This window comes from Pocillopora damicornis, chromosome 1 (genome assembly GCF_964200805.1).
Source record: "Pocillopora damicornis chromosome 1, jaPocDami1.2, whole genome shotgun sequence".
Taxonomy (NCBI): domain Eukaryota; kingdom Metazoa; phylum Cnidaria; class Anthozoa; order Scleractinia; family Pocilloporidae; genus Pocillopora; species Pocillopora damicornis.
In genome coordinates, this window is record NC_142670.1 from 7,581,730 (window position 1) to 7,597,071 (window position 15,342).

The 15,342-nt window shown below is 38.3% G+C and overlaps 2 protein-coding genes across 4 annotated transcripts; one reads left to right on the forward strand and one right to left on the reverse strand.

Annotated features, from left to right (window-relative positions):
• Positions 1 to 172: 172 nt before the first annotated feature.
• On the reverse strand, positions 173 to 8,591 carry LOC149051724 (uncharacterized). The gene is made up of 4 exons (XM_089214626.1): positions 8,534 to 8,591; positions 1,394 to 2,461; positions 229 to 353; positions 173 to 187 (listed from the first exon to the last, which is right to left on the reverse strand). Exons 2-4 carry the CDS (start codon positions 2,307 to 2,309, stop codon positions 173 to 175), a joined length of 1,056 nt encoding a protein of 351 aa, XP_089070752.1. The 5' UTR covers positions 2,310 to 2,461; positions 8,534 to 8,591.
• Positions 5,268 to 14,631, forward strand: LOC149051725 (uncharacterized). Of its 3 annotated transcripts, none has more exons than XM_089184149.1 (8): positions 5,268 to 5,410; positions 7,695 to 7,800; positions 8,185 to 8,922; positions 9,021 to 9,326; positions 10,236 to 10,553; positions 11,008 to 11,325; positions 11,564 to 11,875; positions 12,306 to 14,631. In XM_089184149.1, the coding sequence occupies exons 3-8, from the start codon at positions 8,841 to 8,843 to the stop codon at positions 12,818 to 12,820; spliced, it is 1,851 nt and encodes a 616-aa protein (XP_089040275.1). In that variant the 5' UTR covers positions 5,268 to 5,410; positions 7,695 to 7,800; positions 8,185 to 8,840; the 3' UTR covers positions 12,821 to 14,631. The 3 variants fall into 3 exon arrangements, with proteins under 3 accessions (XP_089040275.1, XP_089040280.1, XP_089040283.1); XM_089184154.1 differs by lacking the exon at positions 5,268 to 5,410 and adding an exon at positions 6,910 to 7,044; XM_089184157.1 differs by lacking the exon at positions 5,268 to 5,410 and adding an exon at positions 7,313 to 7,331.
• The last annotated feature ends 711 nt before the right edge of the window (positions 14,632 to 15,342 follow it).

Genomic DNA, 15,342 nt, shown 5'->3' on the forward strand with positions numbered 1-15,342 from the left:
GACACCTCTATTGATATTTACATAGTCCGTGACAATGGCATCAACAACAACTCTTTGTTTCCTGTTCTGTAAAAAACTAATAATCCAATTGGTCACGTATGGATTTATATCAAGTGTTTTCAACTTAGAGCAGAGGATATCATGAGGGACCGAATCAAAAGCTTTGCTGAAATCAAAAGAGAAGATTCTAACACAATCAAAACCCGACTCAAGCCATTTCAGCCAAGCATATTGACACTTAATTGACGATGACGAAATCGACGGTGGTAACGAAAACGATAATGATGACGATAACGACGATGGTGATGGTACCAATACTAAAAATGATTTCGGTGATGATGATAGCAAAGGAGCTGTATATGAAAGTAAAAAGTCATGGTCAAAATTAATTCAGACAATCTCAAATTATGCTTCAATCAACTACTAGGAGTTTGGAACACGAGAAATCTAAGTGGGATATTTCATGTAGGGGTCTTAACAATTTTTGGTGGAGCAAAAAATTCTGACATTGTTCTCATTATATTTATTTGTACAAGTATTATAATTCTGAATGAAAGTGATCCTCGCAGTAACGTGCACTACTTAGGCAGTAGTGAAAATAAGGCCTGAAAAAATTTAGGCCTGTACGGGAATTGAACCCATGACCTCTCCGATACCGGTGCAGCGCTCTACCAACTGAGCTAACAAGCCAACTGGGAGCTGGTCATGTTGGTTCTGAATAAACCTGTGAAGTGATGAATAAACGGTTAAGAATAAGAATAAGGCCTGAAAAAAAATTCAACAACATCATGACTAGCTCCCAGTTGGCTTGTTAGCTCAGTTGGTAGAGCGCTGCACCGGTATCGCAGAGGTCACGGGTTCAAATCTCTGAATTTTTTTCAGGCCTTATTTTCACTACTGCCTAAGTAGTGCACATTACTGCGAGGATCACTTTCATTCATTTCTTTATCCGCAGTTCAAATATATGACTTTCATACATTCTTAACCAGTATTATAATTATTGTTATTATGGTTATTTTTATTTTTATTAATATCATCATTATTCGACCATCAGAGTCTCAAGGATTACTCAACAATATTCACGGAGCCTGAGGCGAATAACTGTTTTAGAATAATTGCTGAGCTGGTTTCAAATTCTGTTCTAAATTTGATTTTCTTTTATGACCACTCTGCTACAGTTGCTTTGATTACTCGTATGGAGATGAGCAGTTAGTATCCACTGTAATGAAACAAGTTTATCTAATTCATTATCGTCCTCGTCGTTGTCATCATTATTATTGGTGTTATTTTTATTATCATCATCATCATCATCATCATTATTATTATTATTACTGTTATCTTTTCATCATTTTCGGTCGAGGGCAGTCACTGCAAGCCTGGTAATTTTGTTTACCTTGTACTGTTGAAGTTGGAGTTGCGATAACTTGTATTGTTGTTATCGAGGCTGATTTTACGACGTTGGACGTGTATAAAATTGAAGGGCTGCAGTCACTATTGAGCCGTTTGGAGGCTATGCATCGACCACTTCTGTAACAGTTGATATCAAAGCTTCCCATGCTGCATTGCATCATAATGTGTTGATAACATGTGCCATTACCACTTCTGCAGATCTGTTTAGTTAATCTATTCCTGGGCCCATACCTTGTCATGTTACATGTGTGAGCATGACACGTCTGTTCACAAATAATCCCATTGCATTGCATAGTGCATTTATCTAATTGCCTTTTGCAATCCTGGGTACAGTTTTTTCCGTTGCATTGCATATTACAACTTTTTACCTGTGCGTTGCAACGCTGATTACATCTTTTCCCGCTGCATGCTACATTGCATCCTTTCGCTTGCCCACTGCAACCCTGATCACACCCTTCCCCATTACATCGCAAAATGCAGTCTCCTTCTCCGTTACAAAGCTGATTACACACTTCTCCATCACTGCATTGCATTTTGCAACTCTCTTTTCCTTTGCAATACTGCTTACACTCTCTCCCACTGCATTTCATATTACATCTTTTTACTTGCCCATTGTAACGCTGAGTACAATTTTCCCCGCTGCATTGCATATCGCAGTCTTCTGCGTTGCAATACTGGTTACACTCTTCCCCGCTGCAGTTCATTTTGCATCCTTTTGCTGGCTCATTGCAACGTTGAGTACGCTTTTTTCCACTGCATTGCATAATGCAATATTCTTTCCCGTTGCAAAGCTGATCGCAGTCTCCTCTGTTGCAATCCATTTTGCATCTTTCTACTTCTCCGATGCAGCGCTGAGAAGAATTGTTTCCGCTGTATTCTAGATTAAATTTTTTAGCCATACAAGTTTGCTTACCATTTTCTTGGCTACAAGTCAGATTACAAGTATAATTCCCATGTTTGCAAATCTGCTCGTTTGAACCGCCCGTCGGGGTGCATTCTCCTGTACACGGGTCGTTACTTCCGTCGCATTCCTGATGACCCAACGCTAAGCCTGACAAATAATCATGATGGTGAAAATAATAAAGTTGACTCACAAATTTTACTGAATCAATTAACAGCTATGCACAACCCTTAGATTAATTCCACATCGAATACCCTTCGACACTTCCATAAAACAACATAATAGAAATATCTACCTTATTGGTGTCTAAATTCGTAGGTCTTTAATATCGCGTTTTGGGCGATTGTAAAAAAAAAAATCGCCAAATCAAAGACCGGCGAATGAAAATCAAAGCGAAATTTAGATACGCGAAATAAGCTCTCTCGAGAAAATTCAAGTTGCTGACTAAAAGAATAAATTCGTAACACCAAAACATATAAAGGATATGTACGCATCGACAAATACTAAAATTATTAACCGGTAACTTCTATTTTGTATCTTTTGCTCTGAAATGACGTTAACTTGCAAGGAAAGATTTAGCTCTATTCGTATATATTCCTCAGAATACTAGGACGCGTGAATCACGAAAGTCGATGCCCTTTTTTCATATTTGCCTTTTGAAATCGCCAAAATATAACCCCGCGATACATTTCCTCGCCAATATTGCGAAATTAATTTCCCGCGAAGTTTCAGTTCATGCCTTACTTTATCCTTTTTTAGCAACAAACATCCGACCATCATGAAGCTCAGTATTTAATGTGACTGAGCGGGTAATCAATAGCTTCGCTTACAAATCAAACTGGTTTCTCCAACATTTAATACTGCATATGAGATTTTTAATACATTTTTTCTTCAAATTTGACATTTAGTTATCTACTCCAATTTTGCTGAGACAGGCGGCTCTTAATCGTAATTATGTCTTGGGTCAAACATGATGTTTTTTGCATTTTCTTTATTCACAGAAGTAACTGCCCTTATGAGACTAGTCAGTGAGGTTTAACTGGTATCTTTTTTTCCTAGTTGTTAAGAAAAATATCTACTTCGTGTTGAAAATTGTTTTTGTATAGTGGAGTTGACTTTTCTACCACCGTTTACTCAACTAATTGTAGGAAGTTTATAAATTAATGATAATGTTTATGCTAGCGATTTCGATCAAAAGTGGACGGGAAGCAGATGAAGAGAATCTGCATTTTCTTTCAAGAAGACCCGAGAAGGGGTTTTTAAGTGGCTACTACTTCAGCAATATGTTCATTAGCATGGGGAGTGGAGAGCTAGGTGTTAACCATCCATTTACCTATTCCAGAATTGTCATAGCTTTGATGTCAAAAATCGTGCTTGAATTACTCCTTCATTTGCATCTTTGCGCAAGAGTTTCATATCAGCACGGAGGACCTTGTGTTTAACCAGACTTAAAAGTAATTAAGTAGCTTAGTTATGGTATGATACGCTGGTTTACCGAGGAACTCTCCCTTAGAATACATAACAAGCTATAATCAGAAAACGTCTTAGGCTCTATCAGTCTTAGCCTCCTCTTTTCCTCCGCATGCTATTAGGAGGACTATAGCTTCGATTCATATCTCGAAATATGCTTGTGGTAACTATACTTACTATACAGAAAGTCGTGTCTTTAAAGGAACATTGGTGCTCACTCAGCAAAGTTAATAATAGTTGTGTAGTTGCCCATATTTGACAAGTTTTGGTCATCATACTTCTTTGTGAGTTACGTGTGTGTCAGGATCACGTTCGAAGAAAAAGACTATTTTTTCTAATTTTTATATGCTGCAGATCAAAGCAAAGTTCTCTTCCAGAAGTATTTCAGAGAACACTATTTTGTAAAACCGATACACCTTGCGTTGTTTTGTGCCAGAGAGAGCCGTTAATGGAAGTATCTAATGCGGGAAACTGACTGTCATGCTAATTAGTGACGTCAATCCGCTCTTTCTGCTGAAATTTAGTTGCGGTAAGGTTTAGGAAACTCTTTCACACTCAAGAAAAAAAACAATAAGAAGAGCATAAATTACCATTTCAAGAAACTGTTTCATTAAAATTATCATAACTCTTTCGGTAGACTCGCAAGAGATTAACAATAACATGCCAGAAAAAACAATATATTCTTTTAATGGCATAGCCTTAGGCTAATATATTAACTTGGTGGCCACGTTAAGCATTGTTTTTAATCTTACTATTGATTACTGACCATTGTGAGTCCTTTTTTATTTAACCAGCTAACAACCATTATAGTCTTTCTGAAGCGCTGGCATCACAGGATTTGCTTCCAATTTAATACAACCCGCTTGAAATTAGTCTCCAAAATTTCCTTTCTTAATTAGTTCTAGCTAAGTGGCGCAGAACAGTACAGTATATCACACCTGTCTTTGCCACGCACAACGAAGTGTGAGTGATTATATCAATACCTTCTTTTATGTGATAATAGACATAATAGCATAGGTTTATTAAATGATTTGTGTTTTGCTTCACTAGATACGAATGTTCCCTGTCTTCGCTGCATGGACATTTTATCATTTAGTTAACAATGACGGATCCTTAATTTTAGACTACGAGGATCAGAGCTCAAGTCACGCAGAATATGGCAAACTGTATTGATTTGTTTATGAGATATGATTGTTTCTCTGACAAGGTGATCACTTTTGATGTTGATCGCGACTTTCGAAAACATATTGACTGCAAGTTTCTGACGATCAAAACACTACTTTGGCAATATTCTGTCGACCTTATCGCCCAAAGAAGACGCGCAGTACACAGTTGAAATGTCGCAATTTACCTCGAAAGTGACAACACCCTGGAAAAAAACTTCTTTTTCTTTATGTGCAAGTGTATTCATCGTGATTGTTGCCTGCAACCTTATTATAATAACAATATTTTTACGCTTAAATATGCACCTAATAAATAAAGACAAAAAGACAGAAAGATGTTTTCGTCTTGTCACGAGCGTGTAATTAAGAAACATTTTGAGTTCCCATGAGCAATCAAACCGCAGACCTTCGGATTCCGCGCTCCAATGCTACACTACTGATCCTACTGATCCACACAGACTCTACGGTGAGTGAGGTCTATTACGAAATTCATATGACACGCGTCCTCCATACAGCCAGGATCAGCCATGACGATAGCGTCATGATTTTAAATAGAATAAGAGAAATTTTAAGTTTTAGCTTGGTAAAGGTTTAATTCCTCATAGGGACTCAGAATTTTTTCTTTGTCCCACGCTTGTGACGGGAAAAAAGACATCTTTCTCTCTTTCTTTACTGCATTAGTGGCGTATGTAAGGTAATCGTTACGCGCAAACGATTGAAAAGTTCCGCTTAACATAAGTTTTTTTGTTGGTGCGTGCGTGTGTGTGTGTGTGTGATATCAATTTACCATCCTGAAGACTTCAAACATTTAAAAGACAATATTCTATCTCTGATCACGGTGCTGTTATACGTTTATCATCATGTCTCGGGGGTGGAATAAGTTTTTCCTTACTTTCATTTCCCATATCAGTTTCTAATGGTGTGACTTTGGTGGCATTGTACAGAGATCCCCTTCGTCGCTTCAGAAAAACATTTTTCCGTGTTTTTGATATTCATTTCTGCGGTGGATCTGTTCGTTGGCATTGTCGTTTGCCCAGCAGAGGCTCTTATGAGGCTTAGGTGTGCATTTGGAGATAATCCTCCCCCTACAGAGGGGGATTTCCCTATAATAGTGGAATACATCGGAGTTAACAGCTCGATTTTGCTCGTTACGTCCATGTCTGTCGATCGTTTCGTTTCTGTTGTTTGTCCTCATTTCTATCTTCTTAAAGTCAGACCAAAACACCTCGTCTTCTGCAACGTGATCATAGTTGTTTCTTCTTCCATCTTCGCCTCTCTTCAGCTCGTGATGTGTCTCTGAATGTTTACGTTTAGTCGATATTCACTTACACACACTCTTATCGCAACTACGATGGCCTACTCTGGGATTTTCCTAACTTTGCGAAAGAGCCGCTCTCGCGTTGATTTGCAAAGACAGTCATCGATCCCTAACGACCGATATACGACTCTTTATATACGCAGAGTACAAAACTTCCAAAAACAGCATCGATCGATGTGCCGCGACTTCGTTTTTAATCTTATTTTGTCTGATTATTTGTATGATTCCCTATTTCGTTGTTATTCTTATTGAAGCAAACTGCGACTGTTGCCACGAGCAGAATTGGCTGTTGATTTTAAGAGTAACTTCCGAGATATTTCTGTCCGTCAATTCAACAATAAATCCTATTTTGACTACATTTAGACTTAAAGAACTGAAGCAATCAATTGAAGTAATGTTATGTGGAAGAGAGAACATCAATAATGTAGCAGATTTGGAAGATCAACATCTCCACATTTCGACAGCGAATTTATCTAATTGTCCACGTTAATCAGAATCGAAGGCATCATACGGACGGGAAAACGTTACTCCGATCATTTTTATCGATGTAGAAACACAATAACTCAATACGTGACGGTATTGAATTCGTGACTTTCTTTTTAAAATGTAAATACAGCATCTCCAAGGATACAAGGCTAAAACCATAATGTACATCATTTCTCGAACACTCAAGCTTTACGTTCTTTTAGCTTTTTAGTTGAGTTAGCATCTCTTGTATTCATCACTTTCACAAGACATAGAAACGCACACCTCATTCATGGCTAAAATGCACAGTCCAAACGGTAAGTTCAGACTATCTGGGAAAGGATACAATTTCGTGATATTACAATTTTCCTATTTTCTACTTACGATGCTCAGCGAAGCTTATATAAAGAGGTTCTTAATGAAGGTTATTGATGCATATAAATTTTCTATTTAGTTTCAGTTGGTCACGGTATTGTTTGGCCTTATCGCTTCACGCACGTGTTTGTAAACCCTGGGGCATGTGATATTTATCTTGGGTGCCGGGAAACTTGACAAAACATAGTGGTCATTGTTCGCATGCGGTCGAATAGACTCAGTAGTGCAGGTGTGCATTGCCTAAAACACCAATTTTTTTAGGCTAATTATCCTGCATTAAAACATTCTTACTAAAATTAATCCAGTCCACGTAGTAAGTTTTAGCTAACGAAAACAAATCCAACAAGCTGTACTTTCAAAAAGTACCTCTTGAAATAGAGTGGTGGATACCTAATATAATCTCACGTGTTTCAATGCATCGTAAAAAAACAAAATTACTGCTTTCAGTGATATTTTCGGCCTTGAAGCGGCCTAAACCGTCATAAGATTGTAAATCGTCTTTGCGTGGTGCATTTATCAATAAGTGTGGACCCTGTTTACACTGTCAAAGACGCCCCATTTCTTAAATGAGCTACATTCACTTTTTCCCTAGGTCTGGAATCCTAAGTCCTCGAATCTGATTTGCCATTCTCCTTGGATGCCCGCTTAATATTGGTTTGACTGTAAATGCAGTTTACTGCTTCTGAATTGCATAATGAGTGAGTATCTTTTTTTTTAATCTGTTTGTCTCTTTGCCGGAGGGAGAAATTATTACTTGATTTTTGTGGTCAACACAAACATGAAATACGGTTTAAAGACGCCAACAGCTTGCTTATATGAATGGAAGATGTCCTATATAGGCGATCGGCAGAAGAAAGAACCTTGCTTAACTCAAAAGTTCTGGTGTAAATCCATTTACTGCACGTGTTGCATCTGAGTTCGAGATAACTCTGCGTCCGAGCCTATGACATTGCGATATAGCTTTCCCAGTGCACTTTGCTTGTAGTTAGCCAAGGCTACGTTTGGTTGGCTGTAGATTTTGTGAATACACTGCCTCAGATACGACTTTCATCCTGCCCAACACGTATGCCTTTAATTTTCAGAAACCACGATTGGAAATTCACGGGATTCTTCGCCGTAAGCGTACACTGCACGCAAGAAACATCGTCGTAGAAAAGGCGTTCCATGTGGAGCAAGAATAATACATGTCACTCATGATCACACTCGCACTCTTTCTCTCTCTCTCTGTCCGCTGTCACGAGGTTCATTCATTGTCACGGATGAGTAGTGTGATCAGTTTCTCTTTATGAATATTCCGCCAAAAATGACTAATTCCAGCACCAGTTGCATGAGTGACGAGCTTCGGACACCACTGAAGAATTTTATAGCTAAACGTATTCTTTATTTCTTGACTACTGTTTAAGTATCATAAGCCTGAACTTTTTTACTTACTTTGGTTGAGTCCTTTGAGGTGAATTTGATAGCCTGAGAGAGCGAACGTAAACAACCAGTTGCGAGCTCCGGCGAACAATACAACCCCAGTTAGGTCAGATTAGCTAACGACTCGAAATGTTCAATAATTCACTAGTTTTCTGAGAGTCAGACATCGAAAGAGGGCAGAATCAACTTCCTTACGAATTTTCCGTAAGAAAATGCATCATTTTTCTTCAAAATTCAACATGAGGTGAACTGCAGAAGATGCAAAGAATGTGTTATCGGTGAAGGCAGGTTGCCCCTTTACAAACTTCACCATGGTACCATGAGGAAACAATATAGGTGGCAAACAATCTCCGTCATTCTACTTCTAGTACTACTGTTGTCATTAATTGCCACAGCGAAGGGTATGCAAGATTCCTTTTTGTTTTTGTAGCGGATATTTCACTCAAATTAACGCTTGTAATGATTTGTAATAACTCCCGTGATATTCTCGAATCTGCAGCTTTATCAAACAGTACAAAGAACTTACAGGGTCCCATCGAATCCTGCGCGCAGAGCCCGATTCGCCAAAACGTAACTCTTCGTGGTGGAATTAACGCAGGAAGTTTTAAGAAATTGGCTCAGTTTGTTGCAATGCAACTTTGTATTCGCTTGTGCTGCGAGGAAAAGGGTTGCGACGTCGCGCTCATGTCCGGCAAAAACTGCTATGGGGTACAATGCTTCAGTGAAGAATTGTGTACTGCTGTACTAGCGAAGAAAGCGCCATCTTCGTTGATGATTTCTCATGTCACAATAAAAGGAGAGGAAGGTAGGTGCAAGATACAGAGACATTTTTTTTTTCAATCGCGAGTAAAGTATTCAATAAAATGATGCAGAAATACATCTCTTTGAAACAAGTCGTCGTACAAGACGCTACAAGTTACTAAAAATTGGAAACCCACTGCCTTGATTTGGTACCATGAATCTCATAAACAAAAGAGCGTATTTTTCAAAGACGATGCATCCTTTGGCTCACGCGGATCAGCGTTAAATGACTGGCGATGCCTTGTAAAATACGTTTGAAATTTTGATGAATTTTTGACCAATTGATCAGCCCCGCGTCAATACTACGTGATCACCAGGGATTTTGTAATTCTAAGTTTTGATTCATATCCCGCGGGCGAAGGCGTCTCTCACCATTAGGCTTGGAGCACTAATCGAAATCCGTAAGTTTAATGGAGCAGCAAAAGTAGCATGCCTTCCCTTTTAGATAGCGGCGTTTATTCTTGTTTGCTCTTCAGAGTTTTCCGTCCTTATATTGACCCTTCTACTCGTTCTCGAGCACGCTAAGCACTTTTGTACCCTGTTAGACTTTACAATTTAATTTGACTTAGCTTTGAGAAAATTCTGCCCAATTTCGTTAGCTTAATAGTTTTATTGCTTTTTTCTCAAATTTTGATCTGAAAAATTAGTTCACGGCGAACTGCAAATTTAAACATAATCGTTGAAATAATTGTCTATACAGACGGAGATTCTCGAAATTTAAGATCATAGTTTTTCCAGTTCAAGGTTTTTTTTTTAAAATCAAAGTTCGCCTTTTATCTCATTCTTAGCGGTTGATGAAGTTGAACGAAAAAGTCTGAATGTCGGAGTGAAAAAGGAATTTTTCTCCATGGCTGAAATCATTACCTTGTTGTCTTAGCTGAGCCCCAGGTGTCCATGTGTATCTCATTTGTAGGTAACAGTCGTAGAATTCACCCTGTTCCGCAGAATCTGAAGTGTGCAGAAAGCAAAGCAGAGGACGGCGTGACCTTAAAAGGTGGAATTTCTGCTGGAAACTTCACGGATGTAGGAACTGTGGAAAGCGTGGATTCCTGTACGCGACTTTGTTGTGTTTCAGAAAAGTGCGACCTAGCTCTAATCATAAAAGGGCATTGTTTCTTAGTATCTTGTTTTACTAAAGAACTATGTAAGACAGTGAAATCTGAGACTAAGAATTATCAGCCCACTGTGGCATTTGTGCGAAGATGGGTCACAAATGTCACCGAGGACACAGGTATGTAGGTTTGCTTAGATCTTTAGTTACAGCACATGATTACAAGTCGCGTAAAGAGAACTAGCAAAATAATGAACGAGAAGTGAAATTGCTGAAAGGAGCCTGCAAGTGTCATAGCTATCGATTCCAGATCACGTGCTTGTCGCGACAATTTTGTGCCCAGCTATGTTTCATGTTTCTGCAGACACTGAGTTGGTAAGGCCGTGCGACTGATTTATCGTATGTCATTATTTTGAGTAAATCAGCTTTCTAAATCCAAATCTTCTTTCTGATTAAAACAATTACTATAAAGATTTCAACTTTTAATGTAAGGCCTAAGTAGGAAAATGAAAGATCATATCTTTTGGATCTTAAATGAGGACTAAATTATCAATTATCATCAAGTAATTCACAATATGCGTCAATTTTTTCCTATCTTTGGCCTGATCTTTTTACAACACATTCTTCTTTGCAGCTATAACTTTGAGCAACCTTCCAGCTACAAACTCAAAACTTATGTGCAAAAACAGTGATATAAAATACAACTCGACACTAAAAGGTGGAATAAAGGCTGGTAACTTCACAGATTTGGGTAAAATATCCGAGATATCGACATGCATTCGTATGTGTTGCGGTAGAAAGGATTGCGACGTGGCACTGATGTTAGAGGCGAACTGTTACGCGGTAAATTGCTACAACGAGGATCTCTGTCAGCCTGTACTTGCGCGCAAATCTGGTTTACTGACCAACCTGAGTCCGAGGTTATCATACATAACAAGTCGAGATGAGGAAGGTATGTCATACATTGTGAAAATTTCAATTTATAAAGATATGTTTTTACATCATATCACATGCGTGAGACAAAGTTCTGAATCCCATGAGGAATCAAAGTGAATTCAGATCATTTTGAAAAAATTAGTTGAAAATAACTTCATTATTTTCACGTCACAATGTGCAGTCAAAATAATCGGATAACTTACAACTATACAGAAGTTGTTCAAAACCAGTGTTTCCCACTTTCTTTTGTACAGCTCTCCCACAAGAAATAGCCATTGGTAACGGCATGTATTGCAGACCTAGCGTTGTATCATATGACGTTACACTCCGCGGTGGACTTTCCGCGGGAAAATTCACTCCAATTGGTCACGTGGACAGTATGGAAGCATGTGTTCATTTGTGTTGTAAGAGAAATACTTGTGATATCGCCCTGATGTTAAGGGACTCTTGTTATGCTATCAAGTGTGCCAGCGAAGAACTCTGCGAAGAGATGCCAGCTCCTTCTTCTGATTTTTACCCCAGACTTTCCTACGTTAGAAGAGATATTGGGAGTCAGAACAAGAAAGGTGAGAAAAATCGATGTAAAACTAGAATACAATGAACTTCAACCCGGTACAACGATTAAAACTGATGTAAGGGTAATACTTACTAATTGGCTTCTTGTATGTCAGGGAATATTTTCTTTTATTTCAGGGGACATTTACCTGCGATAGCCATGGTAAACACGAGGCAAAAACGGCAACAAAAACACTAAGACTATTTGAAGCATTTAGTTGTCACTGGTCGTCATTCAAGGAAGTTCCAAAATGTCAATAAGCTCTTATAAATGTACCGTTCTTTCGCTCCAAAACACTATTCATTATTTACAGCTGTGTTTAGTTCGTAAATAGCAGGTAGTTCATCGAGGCCTATGGAACTGTAAGCATTTATATTATTTGCTTCACAATAAAATGGCGAAAGTGGGTTGTGCCTAACTATGATTTCATTTCCTCCCAGAACATACTCAGGCCAAGACTGAGACAATACATCAAGCTAATGACACCCAAGATCGAGAGGACCTAGATACTAAGGAAGAGGGCTACTGCACAAACAGTGAGGTGATGACAAACGTCACTCTGCGAGGCGGGATTTCTACTGGACATTTTCGGGATCGGGGAAAGGTCCCAAACATGAGAGCTTGTGTTGAAATATGCTGCATCTCAAAAAGCTGCGATGTCGCATTTATGTTGAAAAACAACTGCTTTTCAGTCATGTGTTTTAACGAGAAACTGTGCGAGGCTGTGCGGGCGCGGTCATCGATTTACGCCCCCAGAATTGTTTATATTTACGCCAGGACAAAGAGCAATTTATTTGCTCCACAAAGCGTCAGAAAACGTCGAAGTGAGCATTTAAATAAAAATACTTTTCGTGAGCAGTTATCCGACGTGCCTATATCGGATACAAGGCGTAAACTTGACCGAGACAGATACAAGCGCCAAATGCACAGAAAGGTAGACAGTAGAAATACGTAATGTTATATGTACCATCGGTTTGATTGGCTCCGAGTACCATAATAAGAGTTTGTATTTTAGCTTTCATCTGAAAGAGACGTACTGTCCTGTTCCAGGCGTTCAGTCTGTGAAACGGAGGAAAGTTGTAACCGGCACGATAGTAGCAACGAAGTGGATGGAGCGTGAGGCTTGGATCGCGTAAAGGAAGGAGGCTACTCCACCCAAACCTACCTCCCTCCCTTACATAACCCGACCCAAGCCTTTAGCTTTGTTCGTTCCGGCGCTCCTATCGGACCGTTTACTATTTTGCTCCATTTCACCGACTTAACGCCTGTAATAGGCTAGAGACGTACACACACCAAAGGTTTGCTGTGAAATCAGAAAACTGCGAACACTTTTATTTGATAAGTCAATTTTGTACTGACCAGCTATAAAAATGTTTAGAAAATGCAAGCTGACCTTAGAAACACCGGCAAACACTTTTTGACGTTTGCGATTTAGTTCTCTGACGCCTAATTGGCTTTTCCTTTGAAACAAACAAAAATGTTGTAGAAATTTCTGGTTTTCTGGGTCCTACAAGAAAACGCCAAAGCTACTTATTCGCCTCAAGCAGGCAAAACTTAACAACAGTGGCGGGATAGGGTGAAATTGAATTGTTACGAATAATATTTCTATAGTGGCTAACAAAGGAGGACAAACGCTTAAGCTACGAATTGTCACCGCAGACATAACTTTGACAAGAGTATAGCATTTCTCAATGCTACACTAAGGCTTGATTTTAACAAACTTGCCAGGTGTTGGCCACGAATCAATCAAGGCAACCTTCGATAATAAGATTCGTCAATATCACTCTCTAAGATCAGCCAATTGCTGTACTATTAGACTTACCTTTGTCATTTTCAATATCATTATAGTTATCATTATCATCATTATAATCATAATTATTATCATTATTACTGTGCATATTATTATAATCGTTATCATTATAATTATGATAAAGCAATAGATTTTACGTGTGAGAGAATGACTCAGACTAATTTAGAGTCACGTAGCCGTCAGGCGAAAATTAAGATGACCTCTGAATAGCGCCTAAAACATATTTGTACTCAAGAATAGACTATATTTTTAAATGATCCGGTCCACTTAAAGTTTTTGAGTAAATAGCTGTAGAAAATCCAGACCTATGCTTCAGTGCCATGTGAAAAATAACTCTACTGATATAGCGATTTCAAGCGTGTAAATTACGTTATCGCTAGACGATAGTTTTATGTAGAAAATCAACCTGTTTCAATCAGTCAAACTTCATGAATGATATAACAAGAAGGTTCTTTCCTTTCTTTTTTGTTATTTACTTTTTTAAATACAAGTAAACTTACTGCTTTACAAACGATTCTGATTTTAAAAACATGTAGGGGTCTCACTGCTATAGTGAAGAAAAAGTAATCAATTCAATAGATTTCCGAATTTACAAAGCAATCTTAGAATAATTGGAGTCGAGGCACAGTAAAGTACTACGACGTGTACCGACGACGACGTGTACTGCAAAAACCGCGGGTTCAATCAATTCGAAATGTCTGTTAAGAACAGACCGATTGATTGATTGACTAACATTTTGCCTCTTATACACATTTCCACATTTACTGTTTTTCCTTCCACAAACCTATGGTGGTAGCGGGACATATGCAAGAATAAAAAATTTACTGCATTTAACCCTTTTTTTCCATGGCCAGTTTAACTCTTTGATATAATTTTTCTAATATAAGTTTGTACAGATACGAGGGGTTTTTTTAATGTTTAAATGAAAGAAATAAACGAAAATGTCTTGGGAATTATGTGTTCTGTGTTACATAAATATGCATACGAAATTCTTTAAAGAAGCGCCGTTAGTGTTTTTTTGTTCTCATGTTTCGCTTGTAATTTTATCTCTTTTCCTTTTTTCTCTTCTCTTTCCATACACTTCAATATTGAGGATGTTAATCCTGTTTGAAAGCAACCAGTCAGTTATTTCCATTTGCTCTCTCAGAAATGATAAACCTACTTGAAGACACTGCTTACCATTGAAGTAAGCACCGAATCCTGAGAGTTGGAAAAAACTCTTTTGGGAAGCATGAACTGTTCGAGTTTTGAAAAAACTGAATTCTTACTTATGTGTTTCACATTACACTCAAAGTCATTTCATCACGTGTACAATTTGTTCGCAAACCTTGCAAGTTTTAAACTTCGCTCGGTCGTCGAGGGTTGGGAATTAATAAATTAATAATAGGTACTCTGTACCTTTATCATCTCGTTTTGAGTTGAATCTCAACATGATGTATAAATGGCCTTTAAGTTTCATGACTAAAATCGTTTTCTTCCTCTTTTGTTATACGTTCACGGTGTTGTTTAGACAAAGTAGCTTGGTCGGTTAGAAAACGCGCGAGGCTGATTTAAACAACGCCTATAGATGAGAAGACTACAGTATATTGGATGAACGCTAACTTAAGCAATAGGGCTTTATCAGACACATCGAAACAGCTTTTCGATTGTTACACAGTCATCCTATC